At 39.7% G+C, this 27,018-nt stretch overlaps 1 protein-coding gene across 31 annotated transcripts in view; it reads left to right on the top strand.

The window, feature by feature from the left end:
* The window catches only part of SUGCT (succinyl-CoA:glutarate-CoA transferase), a 784,651-nt gene that overhangs the window by 133,129 nt on the left and 624,504 nt on the right, over window positions 1-27,018 (top strand). For 22 of the 31 annotated variants that reach the window (XR_015162296.1, XR_015162293.1, XR_015162295.1 and 19 more), the window contains one exon: window positions 24,417-24,512. The exons of 7 other annotated variants lie outside the window; for them this stretch is intronic. Coding sequence is in view for 20 of the 24 variants with exons in the window: in XM_086395998.1 (XP_086252124.1) it covers window positions 24,417-24,512 (96 nt within the window). In the remaining 4 variants the exon portion in view is untranslated. Of the gene's footprint in view, window positions 1-1,922; window positions 2,146-24,416; window positions 24,513-27,018 lie in introns of those variants that run through there. 2 more of the 31 variants (XM_086396011.1, XM_086396020.1) reach the window with 1 other exon arrangement.

The following is a 27,018-nucleotide window of genomic DNA, read 5'->3' on the forward strand; positions in this document are numbered from 1 at the left end:
TTTGGTACATTTACCAAAAATCTTTACCCTTGAAATGGGAAAATTCCGTATGTAAAATATACCTCAATGAAGCTATTTACAGAAATAAAACTTGTGCAATGCAACCAAACCAGGCTTTACAGGAAAATTTATAACTAAATTCTTGTAATAGAGGAACAGCTAAAAATTAATTGAGCTGTGTTTACTATTCCATAAAAGAAGAGAAAGAGCAAATATCAAAAGACTCAAAATATCAACAGAATGAAAGTCAGTATTTCAAAAGATAAATATAATGAAGGAAAGCATTCAGGGAGCACACACACAAAAAAGCATCAATTTGCAAAAAGAAGTAATTAAAACGTTTAGACAGTAGTATGAGTCAGTTCAGTTCAGTTCAGTCTCTCAGTCGTGTCCGACTCTTTGCGACCCCATGAATCACAGCACATCAGGCCTCCCTGTCCATCACCAACTCCTGGAGTTCACTCAAACTCAGGTCCATCGAGTCGGCGATGCCATCCAGCTATCTCATCCTCTGTCGTCCCCTTTTCCTCCTGTCCCCAATCCCTCCCAGCATCAGAGTCTTTTCCAATGAGTCAACTCTTCGCATGAGGTGGCCAAAGTACTGGAGTTTCAGCTTTAGCATCATTCCTTCCAAAGAAATCCCAGGGCTGATCTCCTTCAGAATGGACTGGTTGGATGTCCTTGCAGTCCAAGGGACTCTCAAGAGTCTTCTCCAACACCACAGTTCAAAAGCATCAGTTCTTTGGTGCTCAGCCTTCTTCACAGTCCAACTCTCACATCCATACATGACCACAGGAAAAACCATAGCCTTGACTGGACGGACCTTTGTTGTCAAAGTAATGTCTCTGCTTTTCAGTATGCTATCTAGGTTGGTCATAACTTTCCTTCCAAGGAGCAACCATCTTTTAATTTCATGGCTGCAGTCACCATCTGCAGTGATTTTGGAGCTCCAAAAAATAAAGTTTGACACTGTTTCCACTGTTTCCCATCTACTTCCCATGAAGTGATGGGACCAGATGCCATGATCTTCATTTTCTGAATGTTGAGCTTTAAGCCAACTTTTTCACTCTTCTCTCACTTTCATCAAGAGGCTCTTTAGTTCCTCTTCACTTTCTGCCATAACCGTGGTGTCATCTGCATATCTGAGGTTATTGATATTTCTCCTGGCAATCTTGATTCCAGCTTGTGCTTCTTCCAGCCCAGTATTTCTCATGATGTACTCTGCATATAAGTTAAATAAGCAGAGTGCAATATACAGCCTTGACGTACTCCTTTTCCTATTTGGAACCAGTCTGTTGTTCCATGTCCAGTTCTAACTGTTGCCTCCTGACCTGCATATAGGTTTCTCAATAGGCAGGTCAGGTGGTCTGGTATGCCCATCTCTTTCAGAATTTTCCAGTTTATTTTGGTATTATGAATAATACTTGCCAATAACTTGGGTGGATGGCATCACTGACTCAATGGACATGAATTTGAGGAAACTTGGAGATAGTGATGGACAGAGAAGCCTGGCATGTTGCAATTCATGGGGTTGCAAAGAGTCGGACACAACTGAGCGACTGAACAACAATACTGGCTACTTCTGAACTCCAAGCTCCACTAACTGAAAGATTATATTAGGAAACACTGAAGTACCCTATATGGCGCCAATGTTATGTCCTCACTGGGTGATTTAAATGGTATTCACGAAACATTTTGAATGATTGTTTGGGGAAAATGAAATACTAAATTTTCAGCAAGCAAGCTTTCTTACCCTCAAGTTAATAGTTTGGGATTATCTTTTCTAAGTCATATGTTTCATTAAGAAATAATGGAGAGGACATTTAAATGTAAGGGTAATTTGGGAAAAGTTATAGTAAAAATTAAAGATTATTACTAATCTAAGTTTGCTTTTTTATGTGAAAATTCTGTATTTGTTATAGAAAAGATAATGAAAACTTGCAGAAGAGGATACACACGTGGTTCACCTCTCCTGTCACTGGATGGCACTATGGGCTCGTGAGATGCACTAAAAGCAGGACGTCTTGGGTGGTTCAAATATTGTCCTCATGTCTTTCTGAAGAAGGCTTTTTATATTCATCCTAATGTTTGTAATTGTATTTGTTATCTGTTGCCAAGTACACATTAAAATTTATATTGTGTTTATTAGGTAGGACATTTTAATCTGCATGCAAAATATATATGTTTCTCTATAAGATAGAACCTCAATTTTTTTAAAACTTAATTTTAACCTTATTGTTGAATTAATTTCTTTCCATTTGGTAACCTTCCTTTTCAGGCCTCTGGAGTGGTGGTTAGGAACATAGGCTTGAGCCAGACTCCTGGGTTTAAGTCCTCAGTATGCCACTAAGTAGCTGAGGTCTTTGAGCAAGTCTTAAAACAGGGTCTCGCCTTAGTTCCCTTCTTCATTAAATGGGGACAACAGCAATGTTTGCCTCCTGAATTGCTATGGAGATTAAAATGTGTTTATATATATACAGTGTTGACAGCAGTCCTCACTACATAGTCAGCACTAATAAGTGTTAGCTTTTATTATTATTATTACCATTGTCTCCGTGCATGCTAAGTCACTTCAGTCATGTCTGACCCTGGGTGACCCTATGGACTGTAGCCCTCCAGGCTTCTCTGTCCATGGGGTTCTTCAGGCAAGAATACTGGAGTGGATTGCCATGCCCTCCTCCAGGGGATCTTCCCGACCCAGGGATTGAATCCGAGTCTCTTACATCTCCTGCATTGGCAGGTGGGTTCAGTACCACAAGAGCCACCTGGGAAGTCCAGTCTCTTCAGTACACTCTTACTTTTTATCAATACTACATCCCTTAACCCTTTATATACTGACAGAGAAGTGTATTGGTTGCCTCAGGAATGATTTTTTTTTTGCCCAAAGTCTTTACTTTTGATGACCTCTTGCAGTTATTTAGAACGTAAACATTAAAAAATAAAGGTCTTACTTAGCTACTGCTTTTCTTGATGTTTTTAATTTAATTTTTATTTTACATTACAATACAGTTGATTTACAATGTTGTGTTAGTTTCAGGTGTACAGCAAGTGATTCAGTCATACCTATGCACATATTCATTCTTTTTCAGATTCTAAGTGGAAGGAATGTGCATGTTAAAGTGCTTCAACCAAAATTAAGATAAAAGTACTGATGACATTGTGAGTGCACGTTCAGTCGCTTCAGTTGGTGTTTAACTCTTTGTGATTCCTTGGACTGTGTAGCCTGTTGGGCTCCTCTGTCCATGGGATTCTTCTAGCAAGAATACTGGAGTGGGTTGCCATGCCCTCCTCTAGGGAATCTTCCTGACCCAGGGATCGAAACTGCATCTCCTGTGTCTCCTGCATTGTTGGCAGATTCTTTACCCACTGAGCCACCTAGGAAGCCCCACCGATGACATTATATTGTGTTTTCAGTCACTCAGTTGTGTCCAACTCTTTGCAACCCTATGGATTGTGGGCTGCCAGTCTTCTCTGTTCGTGAGATTTTCCAGGCAAGAATACTGCAGTGGGTTGCTATTTCCTCCTTCAGGGGATTTTCCCAACCCAAGGATCGAACCTGCATCTCCCGCATCTCCTGCATTGCAGGATGGATTCTTTTACCATTGAGCCTAAATGTGGGAGTAAGGCTCTAGGATGCTGGCTGCTGCTTTAGACTAGGAGAAGAACTGATATAGCTTGTTATAAGTCCGGGAAATTTACTTCTTTGCTAGTCAACTGTATTACAAACCTGAAAATTTCAGTTCTCACAAAAGAACTCAGTTTTTTGTGAGGTAAATGAAGTAGAGGCTTTTAGCTTTAAATTGGTAAAAATTAATACACTGAAACAAAGCTCGACATAAGTCAATGCAGCTGGTGCTTTACTAAATGAAGGTAAAACTCTTGTTCTTTTTGCTGTTGTTTTCCTTTGTTTTTTTTTTTTTTTGGTACTACCACAAACTCTTCTTGACTTTATTTGGATCATTTCCTTAACTTTCCTGTGTTCACTCTTGAATGTCTCATGTGTATCAGAGTGTATGGAGGCAAATTTTTATCAAGAGGATCAATAGTAACAGTATTTGGATTCTACCCCAAAATTTATATGAAGAGCAATCTAAAAGGACTTGGGACAGTTGCTTTCCTCGTTCTCTTTTTTAGAAACTTCATTCCTTTCTCTGATGTTGCCTCGAAACATGCTTTATGTCCTTTTAGTTTTTCTTTTCTTTCCTTTCTCCCTCTCTCCCATCCTTCTTTCTGTTTTTTCTATTTATTTAATTTCCTTGTTTTCTTGCTGCTATAAAAATGATCTTATTATAATTTGGGGGCTAGCATAGAAGGCCAAACACTTGTTCATTTTGAGCATTTTGAAAAAAAGGCAAAATCAGTAAGCAAGCTAAAGTAGGTCTGGGTCTGAGACTGAAAACAAATTTAGTGGTAGATAGGAGAGGAAAGAGAATTTTAGAGGCAGTGTGTTGAGACAGAGACTCCTGACAAATGCTCACATTGCCCCTTTCTCCTGGTGGTGATTACTGTTAGGAGACCGTCCAGAAATACAAAAGCTGTTGATGGGAACTGTTTCAGGAACTTCCATTGGTCTGTGTTCTTTCCCTAATTTTGTCTTTTATTTTTGTTTTTGAGACCTTGGAAAGTGGTTTTGAGAAAATGCTTTTCTTCGAGCGGGTAGGACTGTCATACTTATGCCCCAAGGGAAGGGAGTGATAATGAAAGCAATTATTGTCTTTGGAAGCACAGACCTACATATTAGGGCAGGCTAAGCAACAGTCATCTGTGTATGAACCCACGTAATGTGACATGAAAGGGAATTTTCTTGACCGCTATTATATCTGGTTTCGTGTTCAGACATTCTTATTGATAGAGTCATTTAATCAGTGGTTTGTCTTGTGTAAGATTTTTTCTGCCCAGGTTTTCAAGATTTCCGTCAAATATCCATATAAGGTCTTCAGACAGATCAAAAAGCCTTCATACTTTTGACAATGATGATTTTTACCTCTAGAAATAAAAATTCTCAGTTTTTCATATTTTGTTTCTTGAGAATATGCAATTAAATAATATTCTTATCTTTTAAAAATATTCATTTTGCTAACTGCTCAATTTATGACTTGAAATCTGTTAGTGTTCTTTTTTACTTAAATAACACAATGATTAGAAAAGGGAATAAAAGGAACCTAAAGACGGTATTTCAGTTTGTTCAACAGTGTTCAATTTATGCCTGCTCTTTGTTTTTAATTATCAAGCGAGCACAGTGGCTTGGCTTTTTTTCTTTGCTATCCTAAGAGTTTTTTTTGTTTTTTTTTTTGAGAAGAGTATGACTGTAAACCAAGAGTTGCAAAATCAAATGCTGAAATATGCCAGCAAGATAATTAAAATAAGTGAACTAAGCCAAACAAAAGACAATAAGGAATAGTGGTAGATATGGACTAAAGAGCCCACCTCCTATCTGAGGGCATAATCACTACTCAGTCCAGCCAGTTGCTGTCATGTGAGATTGTGGTCCCAAGTATAGAGTGTGCTTGTAATGTTTAACCGGATTTCTCAGCTCTGTGATGACCTAGAGGGATGGGATTTTAGCGGGGGGAGGTGGGGGGTGTGTGGCACGTGGGTGGTGGGTAGCAGGGCCTTAAGAGAGAAGATATATGTATACTTATACCTGATTCACATTGTTGTACAGCAGAAACACAACACTGTAAAGCAGTTATACTCCAACTAGAAAAATTAAAAAAAAAGCTGTGATCTATAGAATTTGCCAATTTTAATAGTGTAAATATTCCTACATAGCTCATTTGAAGTCTCTAATGTGATCATTACTGAGCAGGTTTGAAAGATGGCTCTCATGAGCCAGGATAAGCCTTCTCTATCACACAGCTAGCCCAGAGTAGCCAAATTTGCATTTTTTTGAAGTAAGAAATCTGAATTTTTATATACAACTTTCAATTTTTGAAATATTGGGTTGGCCTAAAAGTTCCCAAATGAACTTTTCAGCCAACCCAATACTATGTAAACCAAGCAAAACACATTAATGCAATGAATCATGCTCATTGAACTGCCAACCTACAAACTCTGGAGGTAAACTGATAATACTTGTCTTAGAAATCTTATTAGAAATGATGAGACAAAAACCGAGGAGCATACACTGGCGTGACATCTACATTAAAGCCCCCTCAGCGTGTCAGAAATTTTGCTACTCTAGAGTCAAACCACAGATGCTTTTTTGGTGTTCTAAACCAATAGAGTTTTCATGTGTGTTTAAAATTTGTAGAAAGGTAAAAAATTTGCAGTTTAGAAATTCTTCTTTGATTAATAAAAACAATAAATATACTTGGAATTTCTAAAGCTGACTGACCTGGTTTGCCATTTGTGGGAGAAGCTTTTCCTAGATATATTATTTATATCAGTAAACTATGAAAAACATTAATTAATTGAAATTACTAAATTGTCATAAAACCCCAAGTTTGCTGTTTAGCCTATATTTTCATGGATAATATGTTTCTTTAAATAATTTTCATTATTCCTGCCTTTGAGTGTATTCAAAGCACTCTCACAATATTGTTCTGCAGTCACAAACAGGGCTACGAGGAGGTTAGTGATGTCTCGCAAACTTGACTGAGAGCTTTGCAGTAAGGGGCTAAGCTGAGACTGAGACTCAGGCCTGTTGACTCAAGATCCAAATTTCTTTCTACCAGACTGCTGAGGATGTCAAAAAGATCCAAGAGTATGCCCTCTTCACAACTGTCTAGCCCTCCAATTGTGGTTAAGGAGTAGGTGGAGGATGTGGCTAGTAGAATGATCACTGTCTGATGAATATGAGAATTGACACAACAAAGCAGAGTGACTCCTTAAGGGCTCTATCATATTACAGTCTTCTAGCATATAAAAACATATTTGTGGATATGTTAGAATGCAGATCATATGCAAATGTGCTGAATTAGGGACATATGAGAATATGGATACATGATACAGTATGTCATCAAAGGCTGCTTCTGTCGGTATATCTTTGAGGTCTTTTAGAGGTGATGTTGAAAAGCCCAAACTCGTCTACAATTTGCAGCTTAGATCTTAAAAGCCATCCAGCCTGTGCCATGTGGCGCATCGTTGATAAGTTCTGACTGTGACATAAACTAGTGAGGTTCTGAAATCAGTTGACTTGATTTTACTCTCTGGTGAGATGTATTAGAACAGTGGAGAAATTGGCCAAGTGTTTGTGTAAATATAGTGAAATATTCTCATTGTTTCTGTTCCTGTGAAGTGACTCCCAAATTAGTAAAGATGACTGTTATATTTGCCAAAACATTTGTGTGTGTTGGTGGGAGGAGGGGGCGAGAAAGTGTGAAAAGTATGTGCTTGTCATGCAAACTCCACTTTGAGCTAAGTCCCCTAGGCCTGTTTCCAATCACATTGCCGCCCCTAAACGCCTCGCATCACTGGAAAGTGTGTTCACCGTGTGTCTTCTCACTAGACCCTGTTCCATGAAGGCAGAGAATCCATCTCTTTTCACCAGTATATTCCCAGCACCTTGCACACTGCCTAAACAAAGTAATCACTCAATAAATATTTGCTGGATGAAAAAATACAATATAAATACAACCTTTCAAATAAAACAGAATTAGTATATAAAGCCTAGAATGTGTTTTCTTTATTTGGCTATTCTTAGAGTTGTTTTTTCATCACTGAGTTGGTTTTGTTAATGAACATGGCAGTCTTTGGCACTGTGTACCTGTATTCATTGCCTGAATTTTTTGCTTGAAGTGCAGTGACATAATACATATTTTACCTGCTGAGTCATCTGATCACTGACATGATTTCTTGTCCTAATCCACACCTGGCTTTGCGCCTTTCCCCAGAACTCCCATGAGGTCACTTTCAGACGAGTCACCAGTAAAGAACTTAATTATGTACTGCATTCTAGAGAGTACCCCCCTCCCCTGTTATTCTGGGAACCATTCCACAGGAGCTCAGGAAAGCAATGTAATATGACATGGCCAGACAGAAATCATCACCACATTCACCTTTACAGGCTTGGATTTTAGTCACTTAGAATGATCAGATGTAGGCAGAGTTTATAAGTTAGTTAATTTTGTTCTCATGCCGGCACTTGGTTTATAAGCTGTTGTTATATTCAGGGTTGTTTTATGTAGTTCTGTGACTTAAAGTTTCTAGGAAAATGCCTCCCTTGATTATAAAATCTTTCTCCCATGAACTTTGGAAAATGCCTGAAATTCCACCAAGAGAGATTCATTCTTTAGTGCCAAGGCTTTTGATCCTTGATTAATTTTCTATAAAAGTCAATATACCCCAGAAAAGGTGGCATCATAAACAGTCTTCATTTGACACCATTTTTGGTGATTTGGCTATGCGTTCCAGCTATTGTTCATCTCTTTCCTTTTTTTCACTGCCAAACAACGTATTATTTGTATTTGAGGTTTTGCTTCCTATCCTAATTTTCTTAACCCTTTGCATTTCACTGTCTTCTCCCCTTCCTCTACTGATACTGCCTTTAATGGCTCATTTCCTTTTTTTGTTTACTTTTAAAATTAAGTTCTAGGGAGTATATAAAAATATGAGAAAATTCTTGTTAAGTGTAAAAATCAGGATATAAAAGTAAGTATAGTCCCAAGGGTATGTAGTCCTTTGCATTTGCTGGATATGAGAAAAATCTCTATTTAGAAGAAAATGCAAAAGGTTTGTCTTTTAAAATTGAGATGAGGAAGGCTTTTAAAAAAATTGAGGTGTAGTTTATTTACAATATTAGTTTCAGGTGTATAGCTTAGTGATTCAAAATTTTTATAGATTATATTCCATTTATAGTTATCATAAAATATTGCTGTATACTATATCCTGTAGCTTATTTATTTTGTATTTAGTAGTTTGTTCTTCTTTATCTCCACACTTATCTTGCCTGTCACCCTTTCCCTCTCCTCATTCAGTTCAGTTCAGTCACTCAGTCGTGTTCTACTCTTAGCGACCCCATGAACTGCAGCACTGCCAGGCTTCCCTGTCCATCACCAACTCCGGGAGTCCACCCAAACCCACGTCCATCGAGTCGGCGATGCCATCCAACTGTCTCATCCTCTGTCGTCCCCTTCTCCTCCTGCCCTCAATCTTTCCCAGCATCAGGGGCTTTTAAAATGAGTCAGCTATTTGCATCAGGTGGCCAAGGTATTGGAGTTTCAGCTTCAACATCAGTCCTTCCAATGAACACCCAGGACTGATCTCCATTAGGATGGACTAGTTGGGTCTCCTTGCAGTCCAAGGGACTCTCAAGAGTCTTCTCCAACACCACAGTTCAAAAGCATCAATTCCTCAGTGCTCAGCTTTCTTCACAGTCCAACTCTACATCCATCCATGACCACTGGAAAAACCATAGCCTTGACTAGACGGACCTTTGTCGGCAAAGTAATGTCTCTGCTTTTGAATATGCTATCTAGGTTGGTCATAACTTTCCTTCCAAGGAGTAAGCGTCTTTTAATTTCATGGCTGCAGTCACCATCTGCAGTGATTTTGGAGCCCAGAAAGATGAAGTCTAACACTGTTTCCACTGTTTCCCATCTATTTCCCATGAAGTGAATTGACCTAGGAATGGGTATAGGGTGAGTTTGTAATGGGGGGGGAGGGGGAGTTTGTATTGGGGGGGAGCCAATAAGTTCTAAGAGGAACTTATTTTTTTTACAAAAAAGCAAAATGGCTGTCTGGGGAGGCCTTACAAATAGCTGTGAAAAGAAGAGAAGCGAAAAGCAAAGGAGAAAAGAAAAGATATAAGCATCTGAATGCAGAGTTCCAAAGAATAGCAAGAAGAGATAAGAAAGCCTTCCTTAGCGATCAATGCAAAGAAATGGAGGGTATTAGGCTTAGTGAAATAAGTCAGACAGAGAAAGGAAACACTATATGTTATTACTTATATGTGGAATCTAAGAAAAAACTAGTGCATTTAACAAAAAAGAAACATACAGATATGTAGAGAACAAATTAGTGGTTACCAGTGGAAACAGTGGCTGACTTTATTTTTCTGGGCTCCAAAATCACTGCAGATAGTGATTGCAGCCATGAAATTAAAAGATTCTTACTCCTTGGAAGGAAAGTTATGACCAACCTAGATAGCATATTCAAAAGCAGAGACATTACTTTGACAACAAAGGTCCGTCTAGTCAAGGCTATGCTTTTTCCAGTGGCCATGGATGGATGTGAGAGTTGGACTGTGAAGAAAGCTGAGCACTGAGGAATTGATGCTTTTGAACTGTGGTGTTGGAGAAGACTCGTGAGAGACCCTTGGACTGCAAGGAGATCCAACCAGTCCATTCTAAAGGAGATCAGTCCTGGGTGTTCTTTGGAAGGAATGATGCTAAAGCTGAAACTCCAGTATTTTGGCCACCTCATGAGAAGAGTTGACTCAATGGAAAAGACTCTGATGCTGGGAGGGATTGGGGGCAGGAGGAAAAGGGGACGACAGAGGATGAGATGGCTGGATGGCATCACCTACTCGATGGATGTGAGTTTGAGTGAACTCCGGGAGTTGGTGGTGGACAGGGAGGCCTGGCATGCTGTGCTTCATAGGGTCGCAAAGAGTCGGACATGACTGAGCGACTGAACTGAACTGAATACCCTCCAGGTTCCAGGGACAAAAGATTATTAGGACATAAAAGCAGAGGTTATCAGAACTAGAGGAAAAAAGTGACAAAATAGAAAATTGGAGAAGGGGAGTATGTGTGCTCAGTCATGTCTGACTCTTTGAGATCCCATGGATTGTAGCCTGCCAGGCCCCTCTATCCATGGAAGTTTTCTGGCAAGAATACTGGAGTGGGTTGCCATTTCTTCCTTCAGGGGATCTTCCCAACCCAAGAATTGAACCTGTTTCTCTTGCATCTCCTGCATTGGCAGGCAGATTCTTTACCACTGTGCCACCTGGGAGGCCCAGCTGGAGAAGGTACCCTGAACTAACACAACTAAATAAAGTGTGTGGAGCTCTTCCCAAAATAAGACACCACATTCTGTAGAGGAAAGCTCTTGGGCTCCAGGGAACAATGAAGGATATGTCCAGGGTCAGTAGGAGTCAACCTTTCTTCAACATTTTAACCTCTGAACTGAACTGCCTAGAGGAGCCTGGTAGGCTGCAGTCCATGGGGTCACTAAGGGTCGGACACGACTGAGCGACTTCACTTTCACTTTTCACTTCCACGCATTGGAGGAGGAAATGGCAACCCGCTCCAGTGTTCTTGCCTGGAGAATCCCAGGGACGGGGGAGCCTGGTGGGCTGCCGTCTCTGGGGTCGCACAGAGTCGGACACGACTGATGCGACTTAGCAGCAGCAGCAGCAGCAGCGTTCCTCTTAGAACTTACTGGCTCCACCCCCATCCCCTTATTACAAACTCACCCTATACCCATTCCTAGGTCGATTCTGACTTAAGGGAGAAGTTATTTTGTGTCTCTACTCATCCATGGATCTTTTGCATAATCATATACTCATTTTTAGCTCAATAAGGTCTTGACCTCTGAAGCCTCCATTGTTGTTACTATGCCACCTTTGTGGCTTTCCTCACCCTGAACATGAGGCCTCAGGCCTTGAGATTGCTATCTAACAGCCTCTGTGTTTATCCACTTGATGAATGGTAAATAGGGTTGCAAAGAGTCAGAATGACTGAAAGTTCTGAGCAGGCACGCATGCACGCATGCATGTGTGCTCTGTGTGACTTTAGTATGCAGAGGCAGGATTTAGGTGAAGCAGCAAACATCAGCCTGTTCTCCTCATCCTAAGAAGATGCCTGCTATTGTCCTGCTTCTCTGGGGAGGTTGCATCCAACTTTCTTCTTTTTCACTTAAAGATTTCTTCTTCTTCATTAAGATTCTCCTCCCAAATTAGAGGAAAACTTCCTTTATTTCCCGATTTAACTATTAATGACTGAGTGTCTATAGTATGTCTCAGATGATGTTCCTGCTCCTAGGGAGAGAGCACTGAACAAATTGGACAAGTTCTTTCCTTCCACAACCTTCCATGCTACTAATGGACAGAGATAGAGGGGAAATGACCTCTTCTGAATGAGTTAGGGAAGACTTCACTGAGAGATGGGATTTTTAAACCATAATCCCTTAACTTGTATTTTCTTTCTTGTCCTCTTACATCTTGCTTAAGACTTCACACCTCCAATTATTTTTTTCTTGCATATTTGAATGAATTGCAGGGTTTTCCCCCATCTTCAAAAATAAAACCTCTGTCTTCCTGCTCACCTGCTTGAGCTACGATTGAGTCTCCTTCACCCTTTATGCAAGCTTCGAAAATATTCTTTCACCTTCCACATTCTTTTCGTTCATTCCTTAACCCTTTTTAATCTGGCTTCCCCCCCCACCCACTGCTTTATTGATACTGCGTCTTAATAAGCATTTGTGATTTCCTGGTAATCAAATTTAATACCTTGTTTCATTTTTTATTTCCATTAATTAATTAATTAAAAAATCCCAGTACTTTTCTATCTAGGCTGTGACTTTGCTCACAGTATTTCTTTCATATGGAAGGTCCTTTTCCTCATGTTTGCATAGCTAAATTGTTGAAGGGTCAGCTCAAACATCACCTTTTATCCCTACTTGATATTTTAAAAATAAAGTCTCCTGTAGAACAGATTATTTCTCTTGTGAATTATAGTTTTTAACCTTCTTGAGAGATGAAACTTTTTAATTGACTTTGGGGTCTTCCACTGAACCTGAAAGTGGTTTGCATGTAGTAAGTGCTTGTTAGATATTTGCTACAAGCCTGAAGGAAGCAAAAATCAAAAGTAATTTCATTCTTAGAACTTCTTTCAAAAACTAGTGTTTCAGAATAATGTATTATTTTATTCTAAAGACAGACATATTTTAAAGAACTAAGTCATTTAAAATGTCGACTCATGTTTGAAGAAGATGTTTGAAACTGAAGACGTGCCATCACAGGGATAAATACGTAAATCATGTCACTAAATGTTACTTTTCTACATTTTCACTTACTCTTCACATTTTTTTAGAGGTTCATAACCACTTTTTGAGTCAAATGATTGACTGGGTCAGTGGTTCATGGTAAGAAATATGTTTGATGTATTATCCTAAACAGGCTTTTGAAATTCTGCCTCTCTTTGCTGTCTGGTCTTACCTTCTGGCACTCAATATCCAGTTTCCTCATATGTCTGATTTTCATTCAGATGGATTGGCAAAATTATTCTGAGTATAATGCAAATATGTTTTTCTTTTGAGTTCAGAATATAAAGTAAACATCAATATGATTTAACTATCGTTAGTGATAATTCAGAGAAATGTGAAATGTGTGTGTTCCTTTCATTAAGTTAAATAGTTGCCATAAGAGAAGGATATGATAATATGTTTTTCTTTGCTAAGTAAATAAAAGTAGAGATTTAAAATTTATATAACAGCTCCACTGGTTTTTGGTGTTTACAGGTAAAATGTTTATAGGTTGAAGTTTATTTCTAATTACATTGGAATAGAAGTCAAGACATAGTTTCAGCAGGGCAGAAAACTTAGAATGAGTACTACTTCAAGTATTCTATAATAAAATTTAGACTTAGCTGTAGATGTTTACTTAATTGAAAAGGATGTTTAATCACTGTTTTGTTTTTTTTTTTTTTAGACAGGTAAAACAGTAAGATAAAACTTTTTAAGATCAAGGCCTCTCAGAAATCTTAAGGAGCCTGATTCTGTATGTAATTTAGTATAGAATGCCAGAATCCAGAGCAGTTGAGTTCAGGTCCTGGCTTATGTGTTTATTAAGTACACAACCTAGGGAAGATTATTAACCTACTCCATGCTTCAGTTTTCTCATTCGTAAAATGGGTTCATCAGAACATCTCACACGTAAGAGTTCCCTGGTGGCCTAATGGTTAGGATTCCAGGCTTTCATCTTCATGACTTGGGTTCAATCCTTGGTCGGGGAAATGAGATCCTGTAAGCCACTTGGCGTGGCCAAAAATAAATAAAAAACCAAACAAAACATCTCACTTATATCGTTGCTGTGAGGATTAAAAGAAGTATTTCATATAAAATGATTAGAACAGTGCACAATTAGTGTTCAATAAGTATTAGCTTTTATCATGAATAAATACTAGAAATGTAAAATGATAAATGTAGCATGAATAAGTAGAATTCTTTTTCTTCTTTCAACCTGAGATAGTCAAAATACTTTCTCTACTTCCAAATGTTTTTCCTCCTTGGTCCTTAGTGGTCCTGAAGAAATTAGTCTTCTTTAAAATATGAGGGACAAAGCAAAGCGGGTTAAATTGTGTAGAAAGTTTGTCATATAAGAGAACGGCATTAGGATGAAAAAGAGCGATGTCAGGATCTCTTTCTGATGAGGGCTTTTTTGGAAGAAGTTTTCTTCCTGAATAATGTGTTCTCCATGAATGTTAGCTTCTTAATTTCTCTTTTAACATATTTCTCCCATTAACTAACTTTTACAGTTAGTTAATGAGTAAGGCTGAGCAGAAGAACATGAAGAGAATTAATCGATTCAGTTAAGGATGTGCAACCTTAGCAAATGCAGAGGACAGCAGAGTGATTGTGGGGCTTCTAGTCTACTCCAGCGATTTGGGGGGCTTTGCAGGGAATATTGGAGAAGGCGATGGCACCCCACTCCAGTACTCTTGCCTGGAAAATTCCATGGACAGAGGAGCTTGGTAGGCTGCAGTCCATGGGGTCTCGAAGAGTCGGACGCGACTGAGTGACTTCACTTTCACTTTTCACTTTCATGCCTTGGAGAAGGAAATGGCAACCCACTCCAGTGTTCTTGCCTGGAGAATCCCATGGACGGGGGAGCCTGGTGGGCTGCCGTCTATGGGGTCGCACAGAGTCGGACACGACTGAAGTGACTTAGCAGCAGCAGAGAATATTAAATGTGAAACCAAGGATATATATGCAGGACAGAGCTGTAACACTAAGGCCTGCTAGAGTGGGAGGGGCTGGGAGCAGAGAGGTTAAACAGAGAGGAGGCGGTGGTATAGGGATGGCTTAGAGACTAGGGAATTTGAGTGTGAGTTGTAGTTTTGCTCTTCACCAGCTGTGACATCTAGACAACATATTTAAGCTCCCTAGGCTTAGTTTTCTGAGCTGTAAAAATGGACATTGTGATACCTACCTCATGTGAGATCATTTGGTTTCACTGATTGCCTCTGTATACTCCATGTAAGAACCAGATTATCTAATTCTATAAATCAATGGCTTCCCATAACCCTTAGAATACTACTGCAGATCCTTACCAGGCCTGTAAGGACCCTTATGATCTGACCCTGGCATACCTCCCTGACCTCACCTTCCACTATTGCCTCTTTTACTTACCATGTTCCAGCTCCAGAGACGTTAATAACAGGGGAGCTGAGTGTGTTGTATATCGAAACTCTTCTGCTATCTTGGTATTTTTTCTATAAATCTAAAACTCTTCTAAAATAGGTTAAAAATTTTGTGAACATTTTCTTACATGGTGCTGTATCCTTCTGTTTCATCATTTTAAGTTCCTACTTTGTGTTCCATCACATATGGATGTCATAGTTTATTAAACCTATCTCTGATTTGGTGGTGTTTCAACTGTAGCTAGTAGTTTATACCCACATCTTTGACTATACCTGTGATTAGAGGAAGGGTTCTTTTGATATGGAGGCTTGTCTTCTTTTGTTTTATTTTATTTATGATTTCTTCTCTAAGTTTTTCTCTATATTTTATACTCTTGGGGGATGACTTTAATTTACTTTTATTAATTTTTATTAAAGTATTTGTTGTTTTAGCCACTCAGTCATATCCAACTCTATATGACCCGGTGGATTGTAGCCTGTCAGGCTCCTCTATCCATGGGATTCCACAGGCAAGAAAACTGTCGTGGGTTGCCATTGCAATGTTGTATCGGTTTCTACTGTACAGCAAAGTGAATCAGTTAAACGTTTACATATATGGGGGGTATGACTTTAAATACTATCTATGTGCTGGTGATTCCAGCCCGAGTGATTGTCTCACAGGAATCTCCAATTAAACATATTTAAAGACAGACTCTTATTTTCTTTGCCTTCAATTTGTTCATCTGTCCAACTTCCTTATTTCTGTGAACGCCTTCAGAGCCTACCCAGATATTCAGCCAGAAATCTGGGAGTTACAGCTGGCTCCTACCTTACCATTCTATCTGCTATCCCCTTCCCATATACTTTTTCACATGTTCTGTCCCTTCAGATCCTAAAACATGTCTTAAATTCACTGTTTTCATTTCCATTGCTACCAACCTGGTCTGAACTATCAGCAACTCATGTTAGACCCCTGCATTAACCGGTCCCCTTTCTTTCCTTTTTTTCATGTCATTCTTTGGGTTTAATTACAAATGTAGTGGGAAGCCTGATGAGTTTTAAGAAGAGGAATGGCATGATATGATTTGTGATTTTAAAATGATCGTCTGAAAGATGTGGAAATAACAACTCCTTACCCTGATCTGCAAGGACTGGCATTGTCTGGCTTCTCTAAACCTCTTCAATTTCATTCCTTTTCTCTTTCTTTTCATGCTTTGGTTATAGTGGTCACCTTCAGTTTTTGTTTTCTTCCTGTATGCCAGTCTCTTTCCTACCTTAGGGCTTTCTCATGTTATTTTATTTGTTTTTAAAGTTCTCCTCCATTTTCTCTCCCCACGGCAGTTCCTATGACTGTTTGTTTAGTTGTCTTCTTCATTATTCTTAAGTCCAAAGAGGGCAGGACAAGGTCTTTTTCATTTCCTTATGTATAACCAGTACCTAGCATAATGACTCACACAAACCAACACTCAGTATGTATTGAATAAATAAACAGTAATTATTGTTTTCATTCATGCTTTAAAAATATTAGTGTTCAAGTTCTATTTTAGGTGCTATGAGTACATACAAAAGGTTTATAATACATAATTCTTACTCTGAAATAGTTTCCAATTTAAAAGAAGTGATTAATAATGTTGTAGTATGGAGAAGGATGTTATCATTGGAGAAAAGTTCTACCACTTACCTACGTGACCTCCGATAAATTATTTACCTTCTCTGTTCCTTTATCTATCTATAATATACAGAGGTTTGATTAGAGTTTCTTAAAGCTTTGGATCTCAGATATGTGTACAGTTAATGATATGTTGGTTGAATCTTTTCTTCCAGGCTCCATTTTGGTTCTTTAAGTCTGGCTGGAGTTGTGGAATTCCCCAGGTGATTGTGATGCACCGCTAGGTTTAGGGACTACTGATTTAGGAATATCTAGCTTTATCATCTCATAGTTTTAATTGTAATATGTGGCAGACTATGAAAGCACATCAGGAGTCAGGCAAATTAAGGTGTTGTATTTGCTCAGAGGCTTTCTTTTTTGGCTTGGGTGATGTGGGAGCTTAGGGCTTTCCAGGTGGCACTTGGGTGATGTGGGAACTTAGGACTTTCCAGGTGGCACTAGTGGTAAAGAACTCGCCTGCCGACGCAGGGGATGTAAGAGATCTCCTGAATTCCTGAGTCAGAAAGAGCCCGTGGAAGAGGGCATGGCAACCCACTCCAGTATCCTTGCCCAGAGAATCCCACGGACTGAGGAGCCTGGCGGGCTATAGTCCATAGGGTTAAAAAGAATCAGACATGACTGAAGCGTCTTAGCATGCATGCAGCACGTGGGAACTTAATGAAATGGTGTTGTTGAAATGGACTTTGAAGAGTGAATGCAGATTTCGGTAGATGCAGAAGTGGTGCATGATTGGTTTGTAGTCTAGCTTAGTCAGAGGCCAGAATATATGCAAGGAAGCAGTGTAACAGGGAAGAGTCAATTTTGACTCCATATTGGATCTGTTTCTTTGACTTTAACCATTGCTTTTCATTGCTTTTGTTATTATCATCCCACGTAATTGCCTGCCTCAGGGGACCCTGCACCTCTGCCTGAATGTTAAACTAAAATGGCTTTGTTCAGCTCACAGGGAGGCAATCTCTTTGTTGTTGTTTAGTTGCTGGGTCATGTCCCACACTTTTGCGACCCCATGGACTGTAGATCGCCAGGCTCCTTCTGTCCATGGAATTTTCCAGGCAAGAATACTGAAGTGGGTTGCCATTTCCTTCTCCCTGCCTACCTATGAATGGCTGCAGAAAAGAAGAAATGAACACATTTCCTCCTATTTTGCAAGATAAATGACCTTTTAACTTTATTTCCTCACCCTCTTATATAAAAGAAATGGGCATCCAGACCTCAATAAGGTGCTTATTTTGAGAAATTAGTCTGCCATGTTCTCAATTCTCCGGCTTTCCTAATAGAGTTTGAGTTCCTTGTCTCAACACATCATCTGTAGACTTATTGGCCTGCCATGCAATTAACAGAGTGAGCTTGGTACCAGCAGAAAGGAAAAAATTATCCCTTTTGATGCAGTGGGGGTACGATTCTAATCTTGTTTTTCCTCTTTTACTTGTGATGTTTGGTTGTCCTTTTGGAGATGAAAGATTATATTGTTGCATTTTATCTTCATTTTGGTAGAAGTAAAACGAAGTGATGGACATCATGGGGCTGCTTTGGGGAATGGACATATTCTTTCTCAAACCTTCTGGGGCTGTGTCCTTTGAAATCCACATTGACCACCCCATTAGTTTTCTGGTTAAATGCAAAGAATATCAGGACCCATTATTTTATCTAAAATAATAATTTTATTGTCAGAATGATTATTATTAAGCCAAAGTTGGCTGTTTTGTTTAGATGAAACCATATAAAGGCAACATTCTGAGTAAATTATATGGCATCCACATGATGAAATAATGAGCCTAAGTTTAGGGGATGAAAATAATGATCTAATGCAATATTTAGAATGGGTATACAGTATGTAGTTATTAACCTAAAAGTCACATCCTGTATTCTTTTGATCTGTGGAAAATTTGTCATTAATTGCCAGGAAGCCTCTGATTTTTTCATACATAATCACGTCATAGCTGTTGACTCTCTCCCCTTTCTCCTGCTTTAAAATATGTCTTTGTAAATAGTAGATTACTTTCAGATCTGGAATGCCCCTTTTAAACATTGGGTTGCTAAGTTTAGCCCTGTTGCTCTGTTTTTAAAATAGAATTCCACCCCCCCACCCAGACTTCACCTCTGAGTTGTCACTGACAAATCATACTTTGTTTTTTGATGGCAGCTTGTGTAAAATCTTATTTAACCTTCCTCCCTGGTGGGAACCTGCTAGTTTTGAAATTGCTTCTTGTTTTTATGAGCTATCGTTGTGTGGAGAAAATGGATATGATCTTCCACTTGGAAACAGTCTGTGAGATGAAGTCTGACCCTTCATTCAAGCTCACTCTACAGTTGTCAAAAACAAACACAGAAGTCAAAATTGAGAAGAAAGAATGAGGTAGTAAGGCAAGAAATGAGGAAGCTAGGCTGACCTCTAGCCTGGCATCCAGCCCATGGTTATCCCTGGCAACTGTCTCAGAACAATCTAAGAGCTTCACATTAACCTGTGACCAACAGTACTGATGAACCTATTTTCTGATCAGGAATAGAGAGGCAGACGTAGAGAGTGGACTTGTGCACACAGCAGGGGAAGGAGAGGGTGGGATGAATTGGGAAAGTAGCACTAACATTTGTACACTGTCATGTACAAATGGGAGATGCTGTGTAGCACGGGGAGCTCAGCTGGGTGCTCTGTGATGACCTAAATGAGTGGGATGGGGGTGGATGGGAGGGAGGCTCAAGAGGAAGGGGATATGCGTATACTTACAGCTGATTCGCGTGGTTGAATAGCAGAACCTAACACAACATTGTAAAGCAATTATCCTCCAATTAAAAATAACAACAACAGCAATAACAAACAAAAACCTGTGACCATCCAGTAAGCCCACAAGTTGATGCAGTCCTCTCTGTTGTTGGTCTATTGATTATCACTTGACTTTGAATTAGAAAAGTGAAACTAGCAAGCCCCATGGGACTTTTTGCTTGCAGGGCATCACCTTTATTAATGTGCATTCTTGACCTTCAGTAGCACCTGAGCTCCTTAGAGAGTGACTTTCACTAGACGTTTTGAAAGGAACAGCACCTCCACTCCCCAACATAGCTATTATCAAAGAGGCACCTTTCTTACGGTAAAACTTCAAACTTGAGAAACTGTCCCCAGTTTCAGGAAGAGCCTTCATGGGAAAATGACTTCTGTTGCATCCCTGCTATCTTTTCTTCTGCTACATTGTTAAGAAATATAATATAGCCAGAGGTATAGACCTTGAGAACAAATTTAGACCATTTACTAATTTGCAAATTGTGTTCTATGTTCACATTTCCTAGGGTGGCATTGTAAGGTCGCCTGTATTACAGCCAGTCCATGGCAGGGTATTAGCTGCTTATGTATTATTTATACATTATTTAGTTTGATACAGGAATTATACCCTTTTTTTAAATAAAAAAAGTTTTGAAACTAATTAGTTTAGGTCAAATGCCCAATATTTTATAGAGAAAGTGTCTAAAGGTCAATGAGGTTAAATTATATACCTAGAGTTGACAGAAATTAGGAACCATGAATCTGGACTTCCCATCCAGTACATTTTTTACTACAAAATGTTGATTTGATTTTCCATTTTGAAAGACACAGAAGTGATCTGTGAAATGGTGATTAGCACCAGGCAGCCCCAGGCAGCTCTGGAATGCTCCATGGTTCAAATGCCCAAGACCAGATGGAGGTCCAGAAGTGGATGACTCAAAGTTTATTAGTTTTGCCACCTGGGCAGTACAGCCAAACCAGCTGCCACAAGGCAGTTCCAATTTCAGCAGAGCAGTAAATGAACATAAAAGTGAGTGTAAATCCCAAGAAAAAAGTAAAGTAAAGGAGAATGACTGCTGCTGTTGCAAGGAGATTCATCCAGGCTGAGCTCCATTTATAACTCTTGTAGGACACACAGCTCCCAAGCCAGGTAGAGGGCAAGGACAGGTTGTAGAACCAAGCCCTGAAAAAAACCACCCCTTGAGTTGCTCCACAAGCCAGTCTCAATTTGGGTTGTCTCTTTCGTTGGCTTGGTAGATTCCTTATCACATCTGATGATAATAGAATAAGAAAAGCCAGCCTATGCAAATCATGATGGTGCTATTAGGCCAGAAGCTTTTTGTCCTGCAAACTATGGAAAGTTGTTATTTGGTCACCTCCTTTCCATAGTTCTGGGCCCTTGAAGCCATGGATAATCATTGGAACATAAGCCCTGTGTGGCAGATCACTGAATCAAGTCATTATCCTCATATGGAATTCAATAATTCAGTTCAGTTCAGTTCAGTTGCTCAGTCGTGTCCGACTCTTTGCAACCCCATGAATTGCAGCACACCAGGCCTCCCTGTCCATCACCAACTCCCGGAGTTCACCCAGACAGACTCACGTCCATGGAGTCAGTGATGCCATCCAGCCATCTCATCCTCTGTTGTCCCTTTCTCCTCCTGCCCCCAATCCCTCCCAGCATCAGAGTCTTTTCCAATGAGTCAACTCTTCGCATGAGGTGGCCAAAGTACTGGAGTTTCAGCTTTAGCATCATTCCTGCCAAAGAACACCCAGGACTGATCTCCTTTAGAATGGATGGGTTGGATCTCCTTGCAGTCCAAGGGACTCTCAAGAGTCTTCTCCAACACCACAGTTCAAAAGCATCAATTCTTTGGCACTCAGCTTTCTTCACAGTCCAACTCTAACATCCATACATGACCACAGGAAAAACCATAGCCTTGACTAGACGGACCTTTGATGGCAAAGTAATGCCTCTGTTTTTTAATATGCTATATAGGTTGGTCATAACTTTCCTTCCAAGGAGTAAGTGTCTTTTAATTTCATGGCTTCAGTCACTATCTGCAGTGATTTTGGAGCCCCCCAAAATAAAGTCTGACACTGTTTCCACTGTTTCCCCATATATTTCCCATGAAGTGATGGGACCAGATGCCATGATCTTCGTTTTCTGAATGTTGAGCTTTAAGTCAACTTTTTCACCATCCTCTTTCACTTTCATCAAGAGGCTTTTTAGTTCCTCTTCACTTTTTGCCATAAGGATGGTGTCATCTGCATATCTGAAGTTATTGGTATTTCTCTCAGTGATCTTGATTCCAGCTTGTGCTTCTTCCAGCCCAGCATTTCTCATGATGTACTCTGCATAGAAGTTAAATAAGTGAGGTGACAATATTCAGCCTTGACGTACTCCTTTTCCTATTTGGAACCAGTCTGTTGTTCCACGTCCAGTTCTAATGTTGCTTCCTGACCTGCATATAGGTTTCTTAAGAGGCTGGTCAGGTGGTCTGGTATTCCCATCTCTTTCAGAATTTTCCAGAGTTTATTGTGATCCACACAGTCAAAGGCTTTGGCATAGTCAACAAAGCAGAAATAGATGTTTTTCTGGAAGTCTCTTGCTTTTTCGATGACCCAGCGGATGTTGGCAATTTGATCTCAGGTTCCTCTGCCTTTTCTAAAACCAGCTTGAACATCAGGAAGTTCACGGTTCACGTATTGCTGAAGCGTGGCTTGGAGAATTTTGAGCATTACTTTACTAGCGTGTGAGATGAATGCAATTGTGTGGTAGTTTGAACATTCTTTGCATTGCTGTTCTTTGGGATTGGAATGAAAACTGACCTTTCCCAGTCCTGTGGCCACTGCTGAGTTTTCCAAATTTGCTGACTTATTGAGTGCAGCACTTTCACAGCATCATCTTTCAGGATTTGAAATAGCTCCACTGGAATTCCATCACCTCCACCAGCTTTGTTCGTAGTGATGCTCTCTAAGGCCCACTTAACTTCACATTCCAGGATGTCTGGCTCTAGGTCAGTGATCACACCATGGTGATTATCTTTGTCATGAAGATCTTTTTTGTACAGTTTTTCTGTGTATTCTTGTCACCTCTTCTTAGTATCTTCTGCTTCTGTTAGGTCCATACCGTTTCTGTCCTTTATCAAGCCCATCTTTGCATGAAATGTTCCCTTGGTATCTCTAATTTTCTCGAAGAGATCTCTAGTCTTTTCCATTCTGTTGTTTTCCTCTATTTCTTTGCATTGATCGCTGAGGAAGGCTTTCTTATCTCTTCTTGCTATTCTTTGGAACTCTGCATTCAGATGTTTATATCTTTCCTTTTCTCCTTTGCTTTTTGCTTCTCTTCTTTTCTCAGCTATTTGTAAGGCCTCCCCAGACAACCATTTTGCTTTTTTGCATTTTTTTTTCCATGGGGATGGTTTTGATCCCTGTCTCCTGTACAATGTCATGAACCTCCATCCATAGTTCATCAGGCAGTCTATCAGATCTGCTGCTGCTGCTGCTAAGTCGCTTTAGTCGTGTCCAACTCTGTGCGACCCCATAGACGGCAGCCCACCAGGCTCTGCCATCCCTGGGATTCTCCAGGCAAGAACATGGAGTGGGTGGCCATTTCCTTCTCCAATGCGTGAAAGTGAAAAGTGAAAGTGAAGTCTCTCATTCATGTCCGACTATTCACGATCCCATGGACTGCAGCCTACCAGGCTCCTCCGCCCATGGGATTTTCCAGGCAAGAGTACTGGAGTGGGGTGCCACTGCTATCTAGTCCCTTAAATCTATTTCTCACTTCCACTGTATAATCATAAGGGATTTGATTTAGGTCATACCTGAATGGTCTAATGGTTTTCCCTACTTTCTTCAATTTAAGTCTGAATCTGGCAATAAGGAGTTCATGATCTGAGCCACAGTCAGCTCCTGGTCTTCAATAATTACAGGTTTTCATTTTCTGTATATGAAATACTGCAAGAGTCAGAGGTTGACCCTACAGTTTTGATGACCCTTTAATAGATCTGTAGTTCTTGAAAGCTGAAACAAGTATTATAATGAGGATATGGGCTTAGGGTCATTTTGAAAGAAGTCTAGTAATTTTTATTTGAGAACGATTAGTTAATTAATTTAAAAAGTTAAATAATCTTGATCCTCTGTGCCAGGAACAATGCTTTGGGCAAAAGGAACAGAAAGCTTGACCGAACTGACTTAACAAAGTAGAGGTTGTTTATTATTTTTTCATGTTATGAGAAGTTTAGAGGAATGTGGCACCTGATCAGTTCATTTGCTCAATGACGATATAGGCTCTTTGTGTGTCATCTTGATGGAAAGAAAAAGGGTAAAGTAATATACTAGTTGCTGATGTATTTTGCAATGACTTTGATGCTAAAGGCTGGACCAGGGTTCCATCCACTGGGTCAACTTCTACCTTCAGATGATCTTTTCAGGAGCGGGTGTTTCTGTATTTATATTTCTCAATTGACCGTTACTCAGGACTTAGTCTCACGCAGTAATGTAATACTGCTCTGTTTTTCTTTGTGTGATGAAAGTGTGGTTGCCTGCATATTTTCTAACCAAGCAGAACAGTTTTCTCTTTCTCTTTTTTTCCTTTTACAATGACATGAAGTGAAATCAATTGAGAATCTTCCTATTATGACCTTTTATTTATGAGTGGAAATAAACAAGCGTCTTCTTCTTCTTTTTTTCTTTCTGGTAGGTGGCATGTTTGACCCAGGTAGCTGCTAATTATCTTATTGGCCAAAAGGAAGCACAAAGGTGGGGCACAGCTCATGGCAGTATTGTTCCTTACCAGGTAAGAAGACAACAATATAGGATCAGGCTACTGGAATCTGCAGTTTTGTATGACATGAGTTTGAGAAATGATTCCCTCTTAAAAAAAAAAAAAACAAACTTCCAGTGTATTCTGTCATATATCTTTGACTCTAATAAGGTTCTGTTGTTCACTTCAAATTCTGTGTTTTGCACATTTCTTCATCAGCAGATTAGTAACAGGACACTTAAATGGATCAAAAGAACTTGCTGAAAGTGAGTGACTTTTGGATTCATATGATGGTTTGCTTTTGTTTTTCACCAAAAAGAGGCACTGATTATAGCCATTTTATAAAGCCTGGCCTGTTTGTCATGTCAATTAAAAACCAAATGTTACCTACCCCAGCTGACAGTAATATTCTCACAGGCATGGAGAAAGACGAATATTTGCGGGTGACAGATCTTCAGTTTTTGAGCAAAGCAGATGGTTCAGGAACTGCTGTTCTTTATTAAGTGTCTAAACTTGTCCTCAGAAATTCTTGACTTTGGCTAGTGTGAATGAATATGTGAAGAAACCATGATCTTTCAAAAATAAAAACAAAAACTCGTCTTCAGCCTCTTAACAGAGGACAGTGTTGGAAACCAGGGTAATTCATTTCAAATGATGGGCATTCAGGCTGCAGTTTTTGATACATATGGAAAAAGTATCTTTGAGTTGCAAGGTTTTCCAGTAAAATTTCATATCAGAGGATATAAGGAGGTGTTCACCATATTCAAGTTTAAGGTGTATAGTCTATTTTTTGCTTATTTTAAAAGTTAGAATGTCTTTAACAAATGCTTAATGTACACCTCAGTATCCCTCCTGGGTGTTTATATTCAGAGCTCTGGTTCTTTGGTGTGCTTCTCAATTATTTCACTTTGAGGTGAAAAAAAAATTTAGAATTCTTGGCTTTTATTATTATAGGTAAGAGATATGGGAGACTGTGTGTGTGTGTGTGTGTGTATTTCTATTCTTGGAAGACAGAACATGTACTTTTCCTTCTTGAATTGTCCCAGTCACATAAAATGGGATACTGTGCTTATTTGATCAGTTGATTGCAGCTTTATAATCTATAAGAAATAAGAGAAGATTGACTAGTCTTTCCTCAGAAGCCCAGAATTAATTTGTTTCCTCTTGGTGGAGAATGAGTTCAACACTGTGATTAAGGAATAAATGCAAATTTAGCTTGAATGAAACTAGCCTACCAAGATGGATCCTTGATATGCTTGTAGAAACTGGTCTGTTTTCAATTTTTAAAATAGATTTGGGAAATATTTTTATGGGTGAATTACAGGGTAATTATGATTCAGTTTTCTATAATAATTGCAGCTTTGTATCTCATTTGTGTTGTCTGAGTTTTGAGCTGAAAGTCTATAATGGAAGATGCTGATGGTCTCAGGAATAGTTTACGCATCCACTTCATTCCCCTCACTTTTGATTGAACCCCATCTGTGGCATCAGGGACCTCAAATGAGCGAAATAGAAATTTTTGAGAAGTAATGCTCTTTGATTTGTGTATTATTTTGTATACATGTAGTTCTTGATGCCTTAGATTGATCATCCACTTGAGCTCTTTCCTCCCTGTTTTTTGTCTGCCACCTTGTAGAAAATGGGGCTTCCTTGGTAGCTCACTTGGTAAAGAATCTGCCTGCAATGTGGGAGACCTGGGTTTGGTCCCTGGGTTGGCAAGATCCCCTGGAGAAGGCAAAGGCCTCCCACTCCAGTATTCTGGCCTGGATAATTCCATGGACTGGATAGTCCATGGGGTCATGAAGAGTAGGACACAACTGAGCGACTTTCACTTTTTGTTGACTATGAGTAGATTAAACAAAGTTTCCCAGGTGGCTCAGTGGTAAAGAATCCACCTGCCAATGCGGGAGACACAGGTTCAGTCCCTGGGCGGGGAAGATCCTCTGGAGAAGGAGATGGCAACCTTCTCTAATATTGTTACCTGGAAATTACATGGACAGAGCCTGGCGGGCTACAGTCCATGCGGTCACAAAGAGTCACACACTCAGCGACTAAACAACAACACAGTTATCAATGGGTCCACTCCTCTTTTGATATATGACTACCATGATTGTTGTTGTTGTTCAGTCACTAAGTTGTGTCGGACTCTTTGTGACCTGATGGACTGCAGCACGCCAGACTTCCTTGTCCTTCACCATCTCCCAGAGCTTGCTCAGACTCATGTCCGTTGAATCACTATGCCATCCAACCATCTAATCCTCTCTCGTTCCCTTCGTCTCCTGCCTTCAGTCTTTCCCAACATCAGGGTCTTTTCTAATGAATCGGCTCTACATGTCAGGTGGCTAAAGTTTTGGAGCCTCAGCTTCAGCATCAGTCCTTCCAATGAACATTCAGGACTGATTTCCTTTAGGACTGACTGGTTTTATCTGCTTTCAGTCCAAGGGACTACCATGATAATCCCTTAATTTAATAGCACATATATATCCCAAACTGTCTCCCAGAGCTCTTCAATATCCTGGGAGCCTCTGTTTGCACGTTC

This window comes from Bos grunniens, chromosome 4, assembly GCF_055505025.1.
Source record: "Bos grunniens cultivar Pamir isolate PY7600 chromosome 4, Bosgru_T2T1.0, whole genome shotgun sequence".
NCBI classification, from domain to species: Eukaryota; Metazoa; Chordata; class Mammalia; order Artiodactyla; family Bovidae; genus Bos; species Bos grunniens.